The sequence below is a fragment of the Aulostomus chinensis genome, chromosome 2 (assembly GCF_037954235.1).
Source record: "Aulostomus chinensis isolate RoL2024-O1b breed Wild chromosome 2, RoL_Achi_v1.0, whole genome shotgun sequence".
Classification (NCBI taxonomy): Eukaryota; Metazoa; Chordata; class Actinopteri; order Syngnathiformes; family Aulostomidae; genus Aulostomus; species Aulostomus chinensis.
This window is the reverse complement of record NC_141321.1, coordinates 4,723,939-4,744,769: the sequence shown is the minus strand read 5'-3', so window position 1 is coordinate 4,744,769 and position 20,831 is coordinate 4,723,939. Positions and strand designations below refer to the sequence as shown.

Genomic DNA, 20,831 nt, shown 5'->3' with positions numbered 1-20,831 from the left:
CAGTGGAAAGAGAAATTGGAGGGTGGGGCAGCAGAAAGTGAGCTAAAGACACGAATGAATGAGAAAATGTCTCCTTCACACTCCGTTCATTCTCTGGAGTCTTGCGGATGTAAAGGCAGCTTTTGTGTTGAGGTTCTTCTGCACACGGAGTCAAACAGAAAACGCACTCCAACATGAGCGCGAGGCGTGTGGAGGAGATAATCCACGCCCCCCCTCCCTTCATTTGTGACGTCACCGCTGGCGAAGAACTGGATACTGGGAGAGCCGGAAGGTCCCTGTAACGTTGCCGTTTCTCCATCAAAGCCTGAGGTGTGAAGGGACTGACGTTATATCCACCTGGGGGACCTGTCGGGATTCAGCTGGACTCTGGACGGAGCTCGGTGGTCGTGTAAGGTGAGGGCTGAACACCTGAGCTGAAACGTTCGAACGTCGGGAAATCTCGCCGAGCTCGCGCCGGGGAGACGCGTTAGCTTAGCATTGCTAGCTGACTGGAAATCTGGAACAGGAAATGCCGCAGACACCGCAGCACACTGATCCGAACTCGGCGAATTTTCAACACCGCTGCTGGGAACCGAAGTGTTTAGTGTCCGTGTACCGACACGTCCACCTTGGCGAGGCGGTCCTCCTCCTCCCAGAGCCCGGCGGCTGCTGCTGCTGGGGGAGAGCTGGAGGCTGTCGCCGTCGGTTGGGACATTTACCATGATTTAGAATTAAAACTGCCCGATGAGGTCTTAGATTGTGTACCTCTGTGGTCCGGGAGAATCATTATGTTCGAGCAGAAGCCGACAGTACCAGGAGGCAACTGCCGACTTGAGCTGCTACGCGGACATATAACGGTCATAGGTCCGGTAACGCTGGTTCTGCCCGCAGCCCCCTGTCCCCCAGACTTTATCGACGTTCCGGAGCCGCACCTAATTGCTATTTTCGCCCCCAGGCCTGCCCAGACGGATGAGAAACGTCGGAGCTTGTGTGTGATCAGATCTGCACATGGGTGTGGTTGTGTTGAGGGACATGTCATGTAACGCCTCTGAAAGTTTGGACTCGCTTCCTGGTTTCCAGACCCCCCCCCCCCCCTCTCCTCCTGAGGTGACTGCAGCCACGTCTCCCGCAGCCGCTGATTGAACACAGATGCGGGTTGCCCACATTGGGCTGAGTCAGGGATCAGGATTGGTACAGGAAGCTTTTGTTGCGAATCCCAGGACCGGCCCAACCAGAGCACGGATCATCCCTGCCCTTGTCAGCATTTTTATCTTCCCACTAAGACAGGGAGATACAGAGAGAAGGGCAGTTCTGAGGAGAAGACCACAGCTTCTCCAAGCCCTCACACGAACAGCGTTCATGGTGGAGGGGTCACTTCCACGCAGGCCTGGTCTATCAAGCATGATGAGTAAATAAATGTGCAGGCTGTCCTTTACAGAGATAAAAAGTCAATCGACGACTAAATGTTGTCCTTTGATAAATCAAAGGCCGCCATGAAATCACATTACAAATAAGAAAAGTTAGGTTGTAGTAACAAACCTGAAGCATCCCCCCCGACTTATGAACAGCCAATCACATGTCATGGTGGAGCGTGCAGGGAGAGGTGGGCTCGTGGCTGAGCCTGAGACGTCGACTTGTGAACGGTCACAAGAGCGTAAGGGAGGGAGTGACTGCAGACAGCAGGGCTTGTTGATGGCAGCCATGAGGTGGTGAGACCGAACCTTTCCATCTCACCAAGAGGGTTCCGTCAGACTTGCAAGTCAGCATTTCATCGTGAAACGTTCTTTCTCAGCTCCGTGTTTCTTCCAGGACCTTTCTCTGCTCAATCCTCGGTTCCGTATCAGCTGTGCTTAGAACGCCGTCGGTGTCCAGATGGGATGAACAGACGAGCAGAGACATAAATGTGTTGTGTTCTCAGAACCAGATGTGGGAGCAAACCTCAGTAATGCACGTTTTAAAACAGGCAGTTTTACTCGGTCTATATGTGAGGAGAACTTTAATGTTCTCAAAAGCTTTGCCATAGTGTGCACAATGCTACCCCCCACCCTCACCAGATACGTACCAGTGCTACGTTCTCTCAATAAACGTTCCTTTTACTCAGATTTTCCTGTGCTCTTGCCCGTATCCTCTACTCTGGAGGACGTGCAGCTTCAATGACTTCTCTCTGCTTCTCTTGCTCTGTGTTTTTAAAGCCAATCAGGTTTTCTGTGTCTCTACTAGCGTGTGTTGCATTGGCGCCCTAAAGATGTGGAAGGCAGCTGCAGGACAGTCCATCAGTGTGACTGTAGATGATGGAGGGGACGACTGGGAGACGGACCCTGACTTTGAGGTAGCCATGTAGCCACACCTCCTCCATCCATGTCTCTCTTGGTTCTCCTCTCTCCATTTAGGAAAGAGATGCACTGCTTCATCCTGGCCATTAACAGTTTTCCTTCATTTCTAGAATGACGTGTCGGAGAAGGAGCAGCGCTGGGGCGCCAAGACGGTGGTTGGCTCCGGACATCAGGAGCACATAGAGTGAGGATGTGGATTATTTGTTGCCCTGCTTTTAATGAAGTGACAGCAAAACTCTCTGTTTACTGAATAAATGTGTTGTTTGGAACAGCATCCACCATCTGCGTGAAACAGTGTCCACGGAGCATTCCAGCTTGAAGCAAAAGGAGCTGGAGACCATGCCCAAGGCCTCGCATGGATATGGAGGCAAATTTGGGCTTCAGCAGGATCGCATGGACAAGGTAAGAGGGGTGCTGGCAGAGAAACCACTGTCACATTGGATCAGTCTGTTCTTCAGGGTTTACTGGCACATAAAGAGCCGTGTCTCAGATTTATTGCTGTGCTGTCATTTGACGCAAGTCAAGTCAGTTTTATTTGTACGGCGCCAAACCCCAACCAAAGTTCTGTCCTGACTCTTCACAAGTAGAGCAGGTCCAGCACCTCCCTCCTTCAATGAACCTCCACCCAACAATTCGCCTGATAGCTGAAGGCTCTGGCTCCATTCTGCTGTTAGAACTCTAGGAACCAGCAGGAACCCTGCATCCTGGGAGTGAAGGGTTCTAGCTGGATCATAGGGGACTAGGAGCTCTGTCAGGATGAAGGAGCCTGATAGCTGAAGGTTCTGGCTCCATTCTACTGTTAGAACTCTAGGAACCAGCAGGAACCCTGCATCCTGGGAGTGAAGGGTTCTAGCTGGATCATAGGGGACTAGGAGCTCTGTCAGGGATGAAGGAGCCTGATAGCTGAAGGTTCTGGCTCCATTCTACTGTTAGAACTCTAGGAACCAGCAGGAACCCTGCATCCTGGGAGTGAAGGGTTCTAGCTGGATCATAGGGGACTAGGAGCTCTGTCAGGGATGAAGGAGCCTGACTGTTGAGGACTTTGATGGTAGAAGAAGAATTTTAAATTCTGTTCTGAATCTGACAGGGAGCCATGCAGAGAAGCAGTCCAGGAGAGACCTGGTCTCTGCTACCAGTTCTAGTCAGGGGGCAGCAGCGTTCTGGACCAGCTGGAGAGTCTTTAGGGACTTATTAGTCCAGCCTGGTAGGAGGGAGGTGCAGTGATCCAGCCTGGAAGTGACAAAAGCAGGGACTAGTTTTTCTGCATCTTCTTGAGCCAGGATGTGTCTGATCTTAGCGATGTTCCGTAGATGGAAGAAGGCGTCCTGGAGGTTTGTTGAATGTGGGAGTTAAAGGGTCCTGGTCAAAGAGAACTCCTAGGTTCCTACGGTGGTGCTGGGGGCCAGGGTGGTGCCATCCAGGGTACCTGTCTCATCAGATCAGGTGGTCCTCAGGTGTTTGGGCCCAGCACAAGAACTTCAGTTGATCAGAGTTTAATAAAGGAAATGATGGTCCTCCATGTTTCCTGTCCTTCAGACAGGCCTCCAGTTCAGTCAGCTGGTTTGTTCCATGTGGATCATTGATGAGTTCAGCTGAGTGTCGTCTGCATAGCAGTGAACATTAATGGAGTGTTTCCTGATCATGTGACCTAGAGGAAGCAGGTACAGGGTGAAGAGGACTGGTCCAAGCACAGACCCTTGTGGAACACCAGAACTGACTGTAGTGGTCTCAGAGGAGCCACCATTAACTAGTACCAACTGAGATGACCTAGTAAATATGACCTGAACCAGTTTAGTGTGGTTCCTTTAATACCAGTGACAGGTTCCAGTCTCTGCAGAAGGATATGGTGGTCAATGGTATCAAAGCTGCACTGAGATCTAATCAGACCAGCACAGAGACCAGTCCCTCATCTGGTACCAGCTTTTGTGAAACTTATGCACACTTGTTCTGTTCTTGCACAGAGTTTTTTTATTGTGAACATTCAGACCTTAAAAAGAATGAAGTCGTGTGTGTCCAAGAAACCAGTCACCAAGCCACCCTGAACCACACACAGTATTCAACATACCCCTCGCTAGCATGTTAGCAGCTCAGCCGTCACTTTCAGGTCCAGTTAAGATTTTCAATGCGTGTTGCCTGTTTGCCCCACAAAGGAGAAGATATCAAGTTTAAGTTCTATTTCTTGCATCACTCTGCTTTTTAAAGACCAATCTTGCATTCATGGTTGCTTATTTTTTGATATAAACAAACTTGTGAAACCTGGTGTTCACCACTAAGCTATCTATGATGTTTTACAGCTTTTTATAGTCTAAGAGAACCCTCCTTGAAGATATAAAGAGCCAACATTTTGATGACAAACTCTGTATGAGCGTCGATCATTCTTGATGGTTCCTCCAAAGGTCTGCTTCCTTGGGCAGGCTGAACCAGTGGCTAACTCTCAATAATCTTTCCAGGCGAGCAGCTCTGTCCATTCACACCCGTCTGCCTCTGGGCTGTGTGGTCACTGCTGCATGAATGTGATGACCGCGCAATGTTTATGCCACACTCTGTGTTTGTGTGCATCCATGATGAGTCAGATGTCACCACTCTCAACCACTGGCTTTGCTTCTAGCTTTTCATGGCTCCTCTCCACCTCTCTCTCCACTGGCCTTTTGAACTCGACAGACTGCTGAAGTTTTGTTTTTCTACGCGTCTCAGTCTCTTGTCTGTGTCTTGACAGTCCGCTGTGGGTCACGACTACCAGAGCAAGCTGTCCAAACACTGCTCTCAGACGGACACCTCCAAGGGCTTTGGAGGGAAGTTTGGAGTGCAAGCAGACCGCGTTGACCAGGTATTTCCTGTTGCTGAAGGCTTGCAGTGCTCATAACATCTCCTTGATTTTAAACATGATTTGTGTTGGACGTGTAGAATGTTAGTGTTTCACTCACGGAGATGACAACTGCCAGGTGGGGATGAGTATGGGGGATGGAATTTATTTCCATCATGCACTTTATTCATGTTTCCAGCAGTTTATTTCCCACGATGCAATTTAATTTACAGTCAATCAGCTGAATCCTGGGGCTCATTTTTGCCTCTTTTCACAATCAGCTTCAGCTGCTCTACAAAAAATGTACCTCAAGTCAGCACCAACTTGTCAGTCATGACTGGCTGACGGCTCTGAAACATTTCAAGTATGTCTATCACCAGAAGTTTAAGGTGCACCGTCTGCTTTTACGTAGACCTGCACGATACATCGATTCAATCAGTTAATTCAAGTTTACAGTTCAGGACAATGTGTTATCATGAAAATTGGGGTAGGTTTGCGTGGCGCACACGAACACTGTAGATTCACAAACATGGCAGCGAGGGGGGAAGCCGCAGCTCGTCCCAGGGGAGGGTGTTGCTATGGCATTGGTTCAGTTTTCAAGCGCTCGCTGTGAGGTCTCTTCTAAAGCTGCTGCAGCCTCAGGAAGCAGCACGACACATGCACTCCAGCACCTAAAGCCGAGGCACGCAGCGGAGGGTTCTATCATTGTTTTGTTCGTTTGACCAAAAATGACACTTTGTAAACTTGTTTTGAGCCATTTATTTGTCATCTGTTGTTTGCTTTGGTGGAGGACAGAGAAAAATTTATTAAAATTGAAAATCAGATTTTTTGTTAAAAAAAAAAAAAAATCAAAGATTTTATTTCGAGGTCATTTGGCCCGGCTCCACTTGAAGCATTCCCATCACCAACCATGACCAAAATAAGCACATATCTGCCGTGCACCAGTGGAAGTCCTGTTGGAAATCTAAATACTGTCATGCAAGTGTCCCGCTGTTCCTGTGCCGTCCCAAGCTCACACTCAGATTTAAAACCAGTTCTGGAGGGGGTTTAAGATCGAGTGTTCAGTCATTGATATGTCTAGCATTTCAAACTGTGAACCCGTGGTGGAATGATTGTCTTTCTCTCGTTTCAGTCGGCAGTCGGGTTTGAGTATGCTGGTAAAACAGAGAAACACGCTTCTCAGAAAGGTGACGTTGCAGCTTCTTGTTCTGGTGCATGCAGGCTTCAGCTCAGTCATCATTTGCAGCTTTATGTCAGACACTGAGTTAGTGGACACATGACGTGACCCTTTCATGAGTCATCATCTACCTTTCCTGTCATCTAGGCTCTGAAATTGTGTCAGTATTGTGAGCCCCCAGGAGGCCAACTGTTTAACGAGTATTTGGCCGGTAGCCTGCCACATCATGTCGGCTCTTGTTGTATCGATCTGAAGCTGCTTGATCTCTGCTCTGCCAGGATTCCACCTTTGAAATCAACATTGCTCAGCTTTTTTCCAGCGCGTAATCATTTACAGCAGAATGTTGTTATTTACGCCAGGGCGTTGGACGTAAAGTGACACGTGATTTAGGTACTGATTTACCACTTCAATCACCAAGATTATGTAAAGTAACAATGTCAGGACTGAGCTCAGGTTCTTGCAATGCTTATCAGAGGTGGATGCAAGTGTTCACCTCAGGCAGAGCAGCAAATGTTCCATGACTCCAAACTGTCACGACCTTTGTGTTGCCTTCATCCCGCCGTCTCTGCAGAACTGCAGACCATGAGCCCAATTCCAACGCTTCCCTGGCATCTCACTACTTACCAGTGCAGAAGGTCTTTCTCCTTCTATCAACAACTTGGTCCAATTGTTTGAAACTACGAGAGCGCATTCATTTTTGTTAAAATCCAAGCTGTGAATTTCCCAAATAGTTTGGGAGCTGTGTTTTTACTGGAAAGTGCCAGGAAGTGTTAATGACAGATTTGGAATTGGGCTGCTTCATGACCACTGCTTCCATGCTTATTCACACCCTGACCTTTGACCCTTGCCCCCCCCCCCCCCCCCCCCCCCCCGGTTTGCTGTATAGACTACACCACTGGGTTTGGGGGGAGATATGGAGTACAGGCAGATCGTGTCGACCAGAGCGCAGTGGGCTTCGATTACCAGGGCAAAACTGAGAAGCACGAGTCCCAGAAAGGTTTGTGTAGTTTCCACGCCATGCGGCATTCCCATTAGCCTGGAGAGACATGGGAAAGTTATGGCAGAACACACTCACACTCACTCTCTCAGCTTGACTCGGTGAGTGCAAATCCACGCAAAAATGTGTTTTGCATTTCTTTGTCTGTTCATTCGCTTCCTCTGCCTGCTAGCTTAGTCAAGCTTGCAAACAATGGCTTTACTTTAATTTTGACTCTGTCAGCTGCATGGGTCCTGTTTGTTTAGCTCATTGTCAAACAGTGCAGCTGGAAGGGGACACCTGGCTCAGAACCTTACAGTATTTGGAGTCTTTTTGAATGTAGGTGGCTTCCTCTGTGTCTCTGCAGGCCTTCATATTTCTAAGAATAATACACTTTATTTGTATGTCACTCTTCCTGTAGACCATAGCAGGTGGAAATGCTTTATCAGATTCCAGGTGGTTGCCAGTGTACCTGGTCTGCGGCTGGAGCATGACCCAGCCACAGACAGAGGAATCCTGGATTCCACTGCATTCAGTTTCAAGTAGTACAGCTCAAATCCCGTTTTTCCTCACTCCTCTGTACTGATGATGATCAGGTGACTATGCATTCTACGTATGAGTGTCCTTCTGTGGATGCTCATTTTGGCCCGACACCTGTGGTAACCACTGATTGATATCAAAGCCATAACTCGGGATGCATTTGTAGAAACATTCACTCTACTTCTCCGGTGAAGCACTTTCATGTTTGGGACTAACTCTAGCTCTCCTCCACCTCTCTCTGTCTTAACTCTGCCCCCCCTCCCATACGGCGGCCATCAACAGATTATGCCAAAGGCTTTGGCGGAAAGTTTGGAGTCGAGACTGACAAGGTGGACAAGAGTGCTGTGGGCTTTGAATACCAGGGCAAAACCGAGCGGCACGAGTCTCAGAAAGGTTGGTATCATTGCAACAACCAGAATCCATGTAGCAGGTCCTGGGTAGTCCAGGTGGGAAAAACAGTCTCTCATTATTTCTATAATCATGGTTTTTATCACTTGCGAATGAACCAAATAAGGAGGCGGCTGCCCTTCCGTGATATCCGGTGAAATCTGGTGTGTGAGGTCAACTACCCCCCCCCCCCCGTCAACCTATTTGCAGTGTGTTTGTCCACTGAAAACTGCTTCTGACCAGGTGGTTTATGTGCCAGAGCAGCTGAGTGGGACACACCCTCTCTTCCTGACTCTGACACGCAGCAGAGCCAGCAGTTCTACCTGTTGCTGCTTGTCTGCCACACCTGCAGCAGCTTTATTGGCAGGTTAGCTGACTGCAGCTCACAAGTACACTTTTATGTAGGTGACCTCACAAACCCCTGCTCGCCGCCCTGTTTGCCTCTGTGGTGCAAACACAAGATCTCCGATAACAGGACCAGGACCACCATTTCATTTACCAGCGTTGACGCGGTCAGGCAGACTGGCCTCCATATGTGAGTTGGTAAGATTACCAGTGCAATGTTGCTGTCTGTATAAAAATGTCCATAATGCTGACAGAAAGGGGCGGCTTGGCTTGGAGGTATTGCAGCCGTCTAGCAACCGAAGGGTCACTGGTTCGATCCCCACTTCCCCCAGTGACCATGTCCAAGTGTCCTTGAGCAAGATACTGAATCCCTGGTTGTTCCTGATGGCCCACTGGTGACCCGTCCAGGGTGAACCCCGGCTCTCACCCAATGTCAGCTGGGATAGGCTCCACCCCCTGCGACCCTTACGGATAAGCGTTATGGGATATGGATGGATGTTGACAGAAACTTTTGAAACTGTCCCTGTGAGAAGAACATGACTTTAACAAGTGAAGTCATGTTTATCTCTAAATTAACCGAGGTACATTCAGGTGTTTCAGCTGGAGTACTGGAGTGTGTAATATGTGTGTCTGCAGATTACGTGAAGGGTTTTGGAGGCAAGTTTGGTGTGCAGAAGGACAGACAGGACAAATCTGCGCTGGGATGGGACCACCAGGAGAAAGTGCAGCTCCACGAGTCCCAAAAAGGTACCGGGGTTCGTCTCTTGCAACTAAGATCAGTAGCAAACTGTGTCCAAGCAAGCACGTCAGCTGTGTGCACACCAGCCATATCTAATCACTTGAAACAAACAAATATAGAATAATTATTACCTCACATCTGGAGGTTGGTTGGAAGTCACTCTTGACGGGTGAAATTTACTGGTTTACACCAGTCAACCACCTCTGTCCACCACTGTGGGTCCTGCTGCCTATTGCTACCTTGCTGACTGCACATCAAATAGAGGCCGGCAGCCCATTGGTCCTCGCTCATAAGTCTGAATATAATAGTCATTTATGAGCTTCTGAGCCTTGTTTACATGGATCAGTGTCACCTGGGGAATTTGTCATAATTCTGGAGGTCAGTTGAGATATTAATGCATGTACATGTGGTTGTAGATTGGAAATAACTGTCACTTCAAATTACTGACAGTATTTTACAAAACAGCAAATTCATGTCATATCTTAGTCTGCTGCAAACATCATCTCATATCAGCAGCGAGCGCTGGAGGGAGCTGGTCAGCGGGCCCTGGTCAGTGGGCCCTGGTCTGTGGGCCCTGGTCTGTGGGCCCTGGTCAGTGGGCCCTGGTCAGTGGGCCCTGGTCAGCGGGCCCTGGTCAGTGGGCCCTGGTCAGTGGGCCCTGGTCAGCGGGCCGGCGCTGACTCAACAGTGATCTCAATCAACCAAGTGGCCCATCTACCTTGTGGCCTGTTTCTGCTTGCATCACTACAGCAGCTTCTTTGAGTCATTAAATATACTCCATTTCTGACACTCGAGGTTCAAAGTAGGCCCATAGAAGCTGCTGCAGTGATGAAGGTCAATGATCAAGTTTTGATGTGTTGTTGTTGTTTATTGAACCAGTTGCCTTACATTGTCACTGCCAAGTGCTGGTGGGGGAAAACGCTGTCATTATCTACAAGAGATGATGGAGAAATTCAATCTTTTTCACTCCAGATGAAAAGCAAAATAGTTTAGAAAGGCTTGGAAATCATGAACACATTTTGTTGTATGTCAGCAAACATCCATCTGACCTTCTGCAAAACTTGACAACGTGTGTGCTTTGAATTCAGCCCTTGGTGTGTTTTCACTCTGAAACCTCTCTGATGTGGTGGTGCTGTGGCTGTGGATGGTCTTGATAACTTCCTCAATCTGTGCGTTCAAAGAGGAAGTGAAACCTCAGCTCAGATTGATGTAGCATGTCAGCCTGAAGCTGATGCCCTCACCCAGAGCAGCTCTGAGGAAATGTGATGTTCAGTAAAGGAAAGTGCTGCTTTAGGAACTTCACTCGTGCGTAGAGGGCCTCATGTCGCAGCCTTTACAAGTCCTTTTAGATGTGGCGTTCAGATGGAAAACTACTGTTTGTACTTCAGGTTTTTGTTTTGTGTTTATTTAACTTTTATTTGCTCCCAGTAAAGTTCTGTGAGTGTGCGTCGGTCAGTTTGAGTCTGTAAACTACAGTTGTTGCTACTTGGAAGCTCCTTTAATCCGTGTCCTGTAGTTTGAGTTCAGCACCACTTAGGAAAGGAGCGGCTCTCAAGCGTTCACAGTGAAAGACCATAAATCCACAGCAGAACCCTGTCAGAACCAGGGACCCTCACTCCTCAGGGTCCACTGATCTGTGTCAAAGGACAGTTACACGTCTGGACTGGAAGACAAAAACAGGCATGTCTTAGTACGCTGGAGGTACAGAGAAGAGACAGAATCAAGAGAATTTTCTGCCAGGGACGACACTTGAACACGACACTTGTGTGACACGTGAACGCCTCATCATGACAGCGAAACCTTGAAGGCTCTGATTATAAATGTTTGTCTTTCACTCCAATGTGAAATGAGTCCTCAGGGTGTGTCCTTGTCTTTCTGCCTGTCTCTTTATACGTGTGTGTACTATCTATATCTATATCTATATATATCTATATATATATCTAAATATATCTATATTACTTATATATATTATATATATAATATATATTATAAGTAATATATATATTATATATATTTTATATATATATATATATATATATATATATAAAAAAAAAATATATATATATATATATATATATATATATATATATAAAAAAAAATATATATATATATATATATATATATAAAAATATATATATAATATATAAAAAATAAAATTTGTGTGTATTTATGTTATGTTGCAGACTATAAGCGTGGGTTTGGAGGGCAGTATGGGGTAGAGGTGGAGAAGCAGGACCAGTGTGCCCTGGGCTATGAGCACAAGGAGAGCCTGGCCAAGCACGAGTCCCAGAAAGGCACAGATACTTCCCTGGACACCCACAACCCCTCCCCAATAACCCCTCTTAGCTTGATACCCCTTCTTTGGCACCTCTTTTTCTTCAGTGACAGCTGTTTTGTCATGGACACGCCTTTCTTTCCTGAAAGATTTGCCCCTCCATCAGAGAACCCTCACCACCCCTGGTCCCTCACGCCCCTCTCTGTTTCACTGCATCCACATTGCAGCACAGATTCTTCATCCAAATAGTGATTGTTCACTGACCTCCAGTCATCAGTCATGCTTTTCACTCGAGGGTACTTTTGTGATTTTTTTTTTTAAATTAAAAAAAGTGTGTCAGAAAAGAGTCCTACCATTTCACCTGGTTAATATATAATATAATAATACAGTTTCAACAAGTAACAGCCCTCTAACGCCGTCTGGCTGTGCTGGAACTCTGTAGTTTCATCTGCATGACAGCGCGGTTGACACATTTGTCCTCTCAGGCGTCTGGACCTCTGCAGTCAAACTACAGTTGTATAAGTGGGTCTTATTACCACACAGCTGAGCTGCTGTCCAGCCACCGTGACAGCTGCTCTGACTGTACTCTACTACTGTACTACTGTACTTTAATACTGTACTCTACCACTGTACTCTACCACTGTACTACTGTATTCTACGACTGTACTCTACGACTGTACTCTACCGCTGTACTCTACCACTGTACTTTACTACTGTACTCTACTACTCTGCTCTACTACTGCACTCTACCACTCTACTCTACTACTCTACTCTACCACTCTATTACTCCACTCTACCGCTGTACTCTACGACTGTACTCTACTACTATACTCTACCGCTGTACTCTAGGATTGTACTCTACTACTATACTCTACCACTGTACTCTAGGACTGTACTCTACCACTGTACTCTACCGCTGTACTCTACCGCTGTACTCTACTACTATACTCTACCGCTGTACTCTAGGACTGTACGCTACGACTGTACTCTACTACTATACTCTACCGCTGTACTCTAGGACTGTACTCTACTACTATACTCTACCGCTGTACTCTAGGACTGTACGCTACGACTGTACTCTACTACTATACTCTACCGCTGTACTCTAGGACTGTACTCTACTACTATACTCTACCGCTGTACTCTACGACTGTACTCTACTACTATACTCTACCGCTGTACTCTACGACTGTACTCTACGACTGTACTCTACTACTATACTCTACCGCTGTACTCTAGGACTGTACTCTACTACTATACTCTACCGCTGTACTCTAGGACTGTACTCTACTACTACACTCTACCGCTGTACTCAACGACTGTACTCTACTACTATACTCTACCGCTGTACTCTACGACTGTACTCTACTACTATACTCTACCGCTGTACTCTACGACTGTACTCTACTACTATACTCTACCGCTGTACTCTACGACTGTACTCTACTACTATACTCTACCGCTGTACTCTAGGACTGTACTCTACTACTATACTCTACCGCTGTACTCTAGGACTGTACTCTACTACTATACTCTACCGCTGTACTCTACCGCTGTACTCTAGGACTGTACTCTACTACTATACTCTACCGCTGTACTCTACCGCTGTACTCTAGGACTGTACTCTACTACTATACTCTACCGCTGTACTCTACTACTATACTCTACCGCTGTACTCTAGGACTGTACTCTACTACTATACTCTACCGCTGTACTCTAGGACTGTACTCTACTACTATACTCTACCGCTGTACTCTACTACTATACTCTACCGCTGTACTCTAGGACTGTACTCTACTACTATACTCTACCGCTGTACTCTAGGACTGTACTCTACTACTATACTCTACCGCTGTACTCTACCACTCTTCTCTACTGCTGTACTCTGCTACTCTGATTCATAGAGGTTTGCTTGATCTCACGAGGTCAGCTTCTTCACGTTACATTTTTACAACGGCCTTAATGTTGAGAGGTGATGTGAAAGGAACACGGCAACCTTGAGGCAGAATTCTGCTTAAAGGAACATGCCAACTTTTTGTAAAACAAAAAAACCAACAAAAAAAAACACCTGGCCAGATGAGCCGGGGGAGGGAGGACAGCAGGGTTTTTAACAAACAGTTGGCATGTTCCTTTGAGCAGAATCCAGTGCCCTTTAGGCTTTGGCCCTTAAATACTGCTAGTTAGGGCCTCTAGGTTTTTTCTTTCTCCAAAGGGTAATAACAGACATATAAAAAACCCAACTTAAACATATCAGATTTTCTTTTCACCAGCGTCAACCCTCCACATGAATCACTTCAAAACTCCATGTCACCGATCACCTGCCTGCTGTTTCTAGCTGCCGTGGCGATGCTGTCTTTGCTCATGCGTCATTGTTTGCATGATACCGGCACTGTCGTATGGCCGCAGTGCAGTTTATCAAGGCGTCCTGCTGCAAGCACTCAGAGGCATCATGGCTGATCTTCAGCTCAGATATTGAGTCAAGATGGCTGCTTGGCCCCCTACCAAGTGTCTGTCTCATGTTCAGACTGTCCTCCTCCTGCTGTCTGCTGTCTTTTGTGTTGATCCTCCTCTCCTCTCTACAGGTTTGCATGAGCCCGTCCGCCCATCCTTTGACTCCAGCAGCTCTTCTGTTTGTCAGTCCTCTCATGGACTAATTCAGCCACAGTCTGCTTCATGGGAACTGCAGTAGACCAGGGGGGTTCGTGGTGAGCCCCCCTGAGTCTGATGAAGAGGCTAAATTAAACCTGAAGTTAATTGTCAGGAAAAGCTGTTCTGGTGATGCTGACTGTGGTTGATCCAATAAGCTTGAAGTAAAACACGGACTCATCTTCTCTTTGTTAACAGATTATTCTAAAGGATTTGGTGGGAAGTATGGTGTCCAGAATGACCGGATGGACAAGGTAAAGTGTGTCTGAGTGCCTCTGTGTGTCTACATTGTGTATGAAACAGAGTCTCACCTCTCGCTCTGGTCGACAGAGCGCAGGGACGTTTGAGGAGGTCGAGAAGCCGAGCCCATCTTACCAGAAGACCAAACCTGTGGAGGCTGGTAAGCACCCGTCACTATCAAGTGTTTGAGGGTCAGCGTGAGTGCACTGCTCCTCATCACTTCTCTGGTCAGCTGGCAGCAGCACAGGAAGCATTAAGGCTCGCTTTGAGAACATCGCCAAGCAGAAGGAAGAGGAGGACAGAAAGAGAGCCGAGGAGGAGCGAGCGCGTCGGCAGGCCAAAGAGAGACAGGAACAGGAGGCTGCGCGGCAAAAAGATGCAGAGACAGTCAAGGCCCCCTCTCCCATCCCTGCTGCCTGTCCCAGCCCGACTCCACCAGTCCATCCTACTGATGGACCCACATACAAGGTCAGCTTTTGTTTGTGTCCCCCTCCAACTCTCCACTTCTAGTTGCGTGGGAACTTCCCAACATGTGTGAAAGTGCCGTTCTTGCCACATCAACACTGCTGTCTTGATCTGTGCTGTAGCGTCCTGAGTTCTTACTCGTCAGGTATCATAGAACCCATCGTTCGGCTTGTTCAGGAAGCCTACATGTACTGGCTTTACTTCCACAAGCAGACTCTTCACACCTGTGATGGTCTCTCAGGTGAAAAGTGCTCAATGTATTTAAATGTTTATCACACATGCTGAGACTTATTATGGTCTGTTTTATTTGGTATGCCATCAATGCTGATCTGCCACATCTGACAGTGCAGTGAAACATGACCCAAGTACGTCTGAAAAGATGTGTTAGCGTATTACTGGAGGAGGGGATGCTTGTGGAGACTTCAGCTACGTTTGCCGAGATGTCAATATTCCGATATTAAATCCCAGTGAGATGCTGAGTCACCTCATGGAAGTGTGTTCAGACATGTACACACCTTAATCACACTCATGATCACATCTTGATGACCTGGGGTGTCCTGATGAGATTTCAAGCAAGCCCACGTTGATGCTTCTATAAAGGGCGAGGCGCCTTTGGGAACCTCAGTAATGCCAAGTTTGAGCTGCTTGCAGCAGATAGCAAACTCATCAGATGTGCTAGCAGGGCGCTAGCAGTATGTGACAGAACAGCTGTTTGCTTACGTGCTCTAACATGGGGTAGTTGAGGAGGATTTTTGTCTCCAGTACTGAAACATGGACATGTTTGCCTTGTTAGAACATCGAGGAAGCTGCTAATGATGGCACCGGCGAGGAGAATGGCGAGCAGCTGTATGAGGTGGAGCCACCGAGCAAGTACACACAACAGGAGGAAGAAGATCTGTACCAAACCCCACAAGAGACGGCTGCAGAAGGTCCTCATCTTATCTGTCATACGACATCAGTGTCCACAGAAGTGGAATTGTATTTTTGACATGTTTTCATCCCCCAACCAACATGTGAGGCTTCGATTGTAGGAGAGTGTCTGTCTGTGAGCGAGGCAGGCCAATCGTCTGAGACCGAGGATCTCCTCGTCCGTCCAGCAGCACCTGGACTCGTCTGGAGTCTCTTTACTGACCAAAGCATTGCTGTCTTACAGACGCTCAGCAGTACGAGTACAGCGAGGACCTCGGGGTGACGGCGGTGGCCCTCTATGACTACCAAGCTGGTGAGACTGAATTTTCAGGTCCAACCTCTGATTGGTTCGACCTGTTCAAGTTGGCAATCTCAGGCTTGGTTTTCGGAACCAGAAGGGACCGGATTTGGGCACCAACACCCTGAGTGACGGGTCACCGTGTAGTGACTTGCAACCCCTGCTGGCCATGAGGAAGACGGCAGGTTTAAAGCTCCTCAGCAGGCTGAGAGGCTCCGTCTCCTCTTTATACGTCGATGATGTGACACTGATGAGCGGATCATAATTGTTAAAATGGTGTCTACATTATTCCTTGACCAACTACTCATTTCAGTGGTTTAAGCTTCATTGCTCTCCCCGTTTCAGCCGGCGATGACGAGATCTCCTTCGACCCTGATGACATCATCACCAACATTGAGATGATTGATGAGGGCTGGTGGCGAGGCGTGTGCCGAGGTGCCTACGGCCTCTTCCCAGCCAACTATGTGGAAGTGCGGCAGTGATGCGGCCCTGCTGAAAAGGAGATGTTTTCCAATCCCTCCTCTGTTTCACGCCTGGGTCTCTTCTCTCTTCACCGTATCGTAGTGCTTCAACACTGTGCCAGACATGCTCAGGTCTGCTTAACGCCTTTCTTTTGCTCCTTTTTCTCTCCATCCGTCTGCCAGCTCCTCCTCATTTGATTTAAATACTTGGCGTGCAGCGGTCGCCAGGGAGGACGAGTTTCTTAACGCCAAGAGAATATACAGAACTAATTATCTTGGCTTAATAAGGCACAAAGTTTTGCACCAGTTAAAACTGCAGGTTGCAGCTGGGGCTGCTGAGTGTGTGGGTCCCCTCGGGCACTGACCCGACACACCTTCTCAGCCTCTCAGCCACGAGCTGCATCCAACCCAGCATTCTGTTCCGAGAAGATGCCCATCATGTATTGCTGGTTCCTCACACAGGAGAGGAGGAATGTTAGTTCCAGACCAGAATAGGGTCAAGAATGAGCTCGTAGGAGGCTGAGGGGTCTTCAGTCAGCCCCCCCCCCCCCCCATGTGCTGTGCTGCACACGAGGTGCAGTTCCTGATTGAACATGCAGTATGCAGAACACTGGCTTCAGTGTTCAGAGCTGGTTATATCTGATCAATAAGAAGATTGACTTCTGTATTGTAAATTGTTCCCAGAATCAAGGAGCCAATCCCAAAGTGAACCAGAGCGCTGCAGCTCGTTATGGCGACCATCTTCATTTTTCTGTCTCCAGACCTGCAGACATCATTGAGAAATTCTAGAGTTGAACACATTTTTATTCCCTGTTGCCGTGTTTTCTCCTGGAGGTTTTAGTCCTGCTCCAGTCTGTGTTGATGTGGTCATGTGACACATGGTTGTGAGCTTTCTGGAGCCCAACGAACATCCTTCATCGTGACCAAATAGTGTGAGAGACCTTTTAAGAGTAAGTGAGATTTGACCTGCAGAAATATATCAAGACGAAGAATCTCAGAACACAAATTATTCCTCAAGACAGCAGGTTGGGAAAGCTGCTTGCCTGAGGATGGCAGTAGTGTAGCGTTAACAAGTGTGTGTGTGTGTGTGTGTGTGTGTGTGTGTGTGTGTGTGTGAGAGGGCTTTCATTGATCTCATTTGCGGTTTTATAATAAAAGTGACCTTTCAGATACATTATTTTTATCTGTACTTCTGTTTGCTCGAGTCACATCATTACCTGTTTGTTCTTTTTTAGTTTCAATAAATAAACTATGAATGATTTGTGTGTGAAGAGTCATTGATTTGCTTCCGTCCATGGAATCAGTTTGTGAGTGAGCCTTCATGTTTACAGCTTGGGGCCCAATGCAGGCACAGCAGCTGAGTAGAACTGAGCGCCGCTGAGACCCATCGAGCTCAGAGCTAAGCTACGGTTCAACATCTGTGATGAGGTTCAACATCCGTGATAACACACACACACCCACACACACACACACACACGTGCTGGTGTCAGGACTGAGAGCGATGCCACACTAGTGCAATATTATATTTATTTCAATTAAAACTGCTGACTTGTTTTCGTTTAATTATTCAATACTTTACTGTCACTGACAGAAATTTTATATGAAGTTGTGACCTCAGGTGAAGACGGTCATACGTCACCAATCAGCTTGGACACTGGAAACGTAAGAAAGAGACAGAACCTGAGGATCATCACTCCTGGCTCATCAGGTGTGTGAGTGAGGATCCAGTCTCCAGTGTCCTTCTGTATTTTATTGTTTTTCCAGTTATCTGGTAATGAGCGTGGAGCCTGGACTCAATCACCCGACTGTTGGGGGTCTTGGTGTGACCCTGGTCAGCAGCGTCTCACCGGTGCCGTTGTCCTTCATAGTTTTGTGTCTCATGGTGTCAGTAACTTTCCTCAAAAACACTGCTTAAAAATCACATATTCCAGACGTTGATTAATGATGAATGAAATATTCCATTTGAAAATCTTATTGATTACATAGTTGAACTGGTTGGATATAAAAAAACTAAAAAAGAACGACCAGTGGAAACCAAAATCATTGACCCACTGAGGACTGGATTCAGAATCCTACAGATGAGATCAGACTGATCCAACCACAACCGTCCTCTCATGTGAGGCTGAGCGTTGTCCTGGACCAGAGGGAACCCAGGGCTCAGCACCATCAGATCTGACTGGGTCTGAGGATCTCATCCTGCTACCTAACCGCAGTCAGGGTTCTTCTGGTGAGCACCTGAAGGTCTGTGGCAGCCCTCCAAGGAACCACCTCCCCTGACCATCACTGACCCTCCACCAGAGCGGTCAAGCTGGAGGACATAGCAGGCAGCAGAAGGTTCTCCACAGCATGTCAGACTCGCTCATGTGCTCCGTGTGAACCTGCGCTCATCTGCTGGAGGTCATCTTGCAGGACTCTGGCGGTGCTCCTCCTTGCACGAAGGAGCAGATAGCGGTCCTGCTGCTGGGGTGCCGCCCTCCTACGGCCCCCTACTCCTCCCCCTGCTGGGGTACTATTCTCTCTGCAGGGAGACACAGGGAGCCTTCTGGCCCCGGCGTATGGATGTGGCTCCTGGAGGAGCTGCACTACGTGATCAAGGTCTGTGGGCATCAGATCCTCCTCCTGCTCCCACAGCAGGACTGGAGAATGTAAACTAGCCAAGAATCAGCCAGAGAGGACGAGGAGGGAACAGGTCTGTGGTCCCACCTGCTGAACCTTCCTGTACAAGGCTGGCCTGGCTGACTGTCCCTCCTTCCTACCTGCTGTCTGTGACGTTGACACAACAGCAGGAGAAGATGGTTTGGATTCATTCATGCTTCCTAACTGGACAGGATGAAATTCTGGGGTGAGACTAACTGGGAGGGACCCTGATGACTATGAGTCCCTTGGTGTTTTTGAGCGCTTTTATATGCAGGTCTTGTTTTCCATGACACTTTGAACCTTCAGAGTAAACCTCACTGTTCCTGCCACTGTTACCTTCTTACTTGACCTTGTTTCTTATCAGCGACACAAAACTTTCAGATGTGGAAAACTCGACTCTGTAAGGAAATGTGTTTTTGAAATGTTCATATTCCTTCCTCTTACAGTGCATCTCATCTCTGTGATGAGGTTCAGCATCTGTAATAAGGTTCAACATCTGTAATAAGGTTCAGCATCTGTGATGAGGTTCAGCATCTGTAATAAGGTTCAACATCTGTAATAAGGTTCAGCATCTGTGATGAGGTTCAACATCTGTAATAAGGTTCAGCATCTGTAATGAGGTTCAGCATCTGTGATACTGTTCAACATCTGTGATGAGGTTCAGCATCTGTGATGAGGTTCAGCATCTGTAATGAGGTTCAGCATCTGTAATAAGGCTCAGCATCTGTAATTAGGATCAACATCTGTGATGAGGTTCAGAATCTGTAATGAGGCTCAGCATCTGTAATGAGGCTCAGCATCTGTGATGAGGTTCAACATCTGTTATGAGGTTCAACATTTGTGATGAGGTTCAGCATCTGTGATGAGGATCAGCATGTGTGATACAGTTCAACATCTGTAATGAAGTTCAGCATCTGTGATGAGGTTCAACATCTGTGTACAGTTCAACATCTGTAATGAAGTTCAGCATCTGTGATGAGGTACAGCATCTGTAATGAGGTTCAGCATCTTTAATGAGGCTCAGCATCTGTGATGAGGTTCAGCATCTGTGATGAGGTTCAACATCTGTGATACAGTTCAGCATCTGTGATGAGGTACAGCATCTGTAATGAGGTTCAGCATCTGTGATACAGTTCAACATCTGTGATGAGGTTCAACATCTGTGATGAGGTTCAACATCTGTAATAAGGTTCAGCATCTGTAATGAGGTTCAGCATCTGTGATACTGTTCAACATCTGTGATGAGGTTCAGCATCTGTGATGAGGTTCAGCATCTGTAATGAGGTTCAGCATCTGTAATAAGGCTCAGCATCTGTAATTAGGATCAACATCTGTGATGAGGTTCAGAATCTGTAATGAGGCTCAGCATCTGTAATGAGGCTCAGCATCTGTGATGAGGTTCAACATCTGTTATGAGGTACAACATGTGTGATGAGGTTCAACATCTGTAACAAGGCTCAGCATCTGTAATGAGGTTCAACATCTGTAATGAGGTTCAACATTTGTGATGAGGTTCAGCATCTGTGATGAGGATCAGCATGTGTGATACAGTTCAACATCTGTAATGAAGTTCAGCATCTGTGATGAGGTTCAACATCTGTGATACAGTTCAACATCTGTA

At 47.3% G+C, this 20,831-nt stretch overlaps 1 protein-coding gene across 3 annotated transcripts; it reads left to right on the top strand.

Annotated features, from left to right (window-relative positions):
- Positions 1 to 225: 225 nt before the first annotated feature.
- On the top strand, positions 226 to 17,816 carry cttn (cortactin). 3 transcript variants are annotated; one of them, XM_086223370.1, is made up of 16 exons: positions 226 to 393; positions 2,200 to 2,308; positions 2,423 to 2,496; positions 2,585 to 2,714; positions 5,029 to 5,139; positions 6,248 to 6,302; positions 7,179 to 7,289; positions 8,091 to 8,201; positions 9,177 to 9,287; positions 11,463 to 11,573; positions 14,399 to 14,454; positions 14,531 to 14,600; positions 14,673 to 14,908; positions 15,699 to 15,834; positions 16,059 to 16,127; positions 16,458 to 17,816. In XM_086223370.1, exons 2-16 carry the CDS (start codon positions 2,225 to 2,227, stop codon positions 16,592 to 16,594), a joined length of 1,602 nt encoding a protein of 533 aa, XP_086079496.1. In that variant the 5' UTR covers positions 226 to 393; positions 2,200 to 2,224; the 3' UTR covers positions 16,595 to 17,816. The 3 variants fall into 3 exon arrangements, with proteins under 3 accessions (XP_086079496.1, XP_086079477.1, XP_086079487.1); XM_086223351.1 differs by lacking the exon at positions 11,463 to 11,573 and having other exon boundaries at positions 16,458 to 17,815; XM_086223361.1 differs by lacking the exons at positions 7,179 to 7,289; positions 11,463 to 11,573.
- Positions 17,817 to 20,831: the final 3,015 nt, after the last annotated feature.

What these genes read in the sequence shown, in the direction of transcription:
- cttn (XM_086223370.1), top strand. Translation starts at nt 2,225, where the DNA reads ATGTGGAAGGCAGCTGCAGGACAGTCCATCAGTGTGACTGTAGATGAT. An exon ending in GCTCCACGAGTCCCAAAAAG is followed by an intron (nt 9,288 to 11,462) that starts GTACCGGGGTTC and finishes GTTATGTTGCAG; the next exon opens with ACTATAAGCGTGGGTTTGGA. An exon ending in CTGATGGACCCACATACAAG is followed by an intron (nt 14,909 to 15,698) that starts GTCAGCTTTTGT and finishes TTGCCTTGTTAG; the next exon opens with AACATCGAGGAAGCTGCTAA.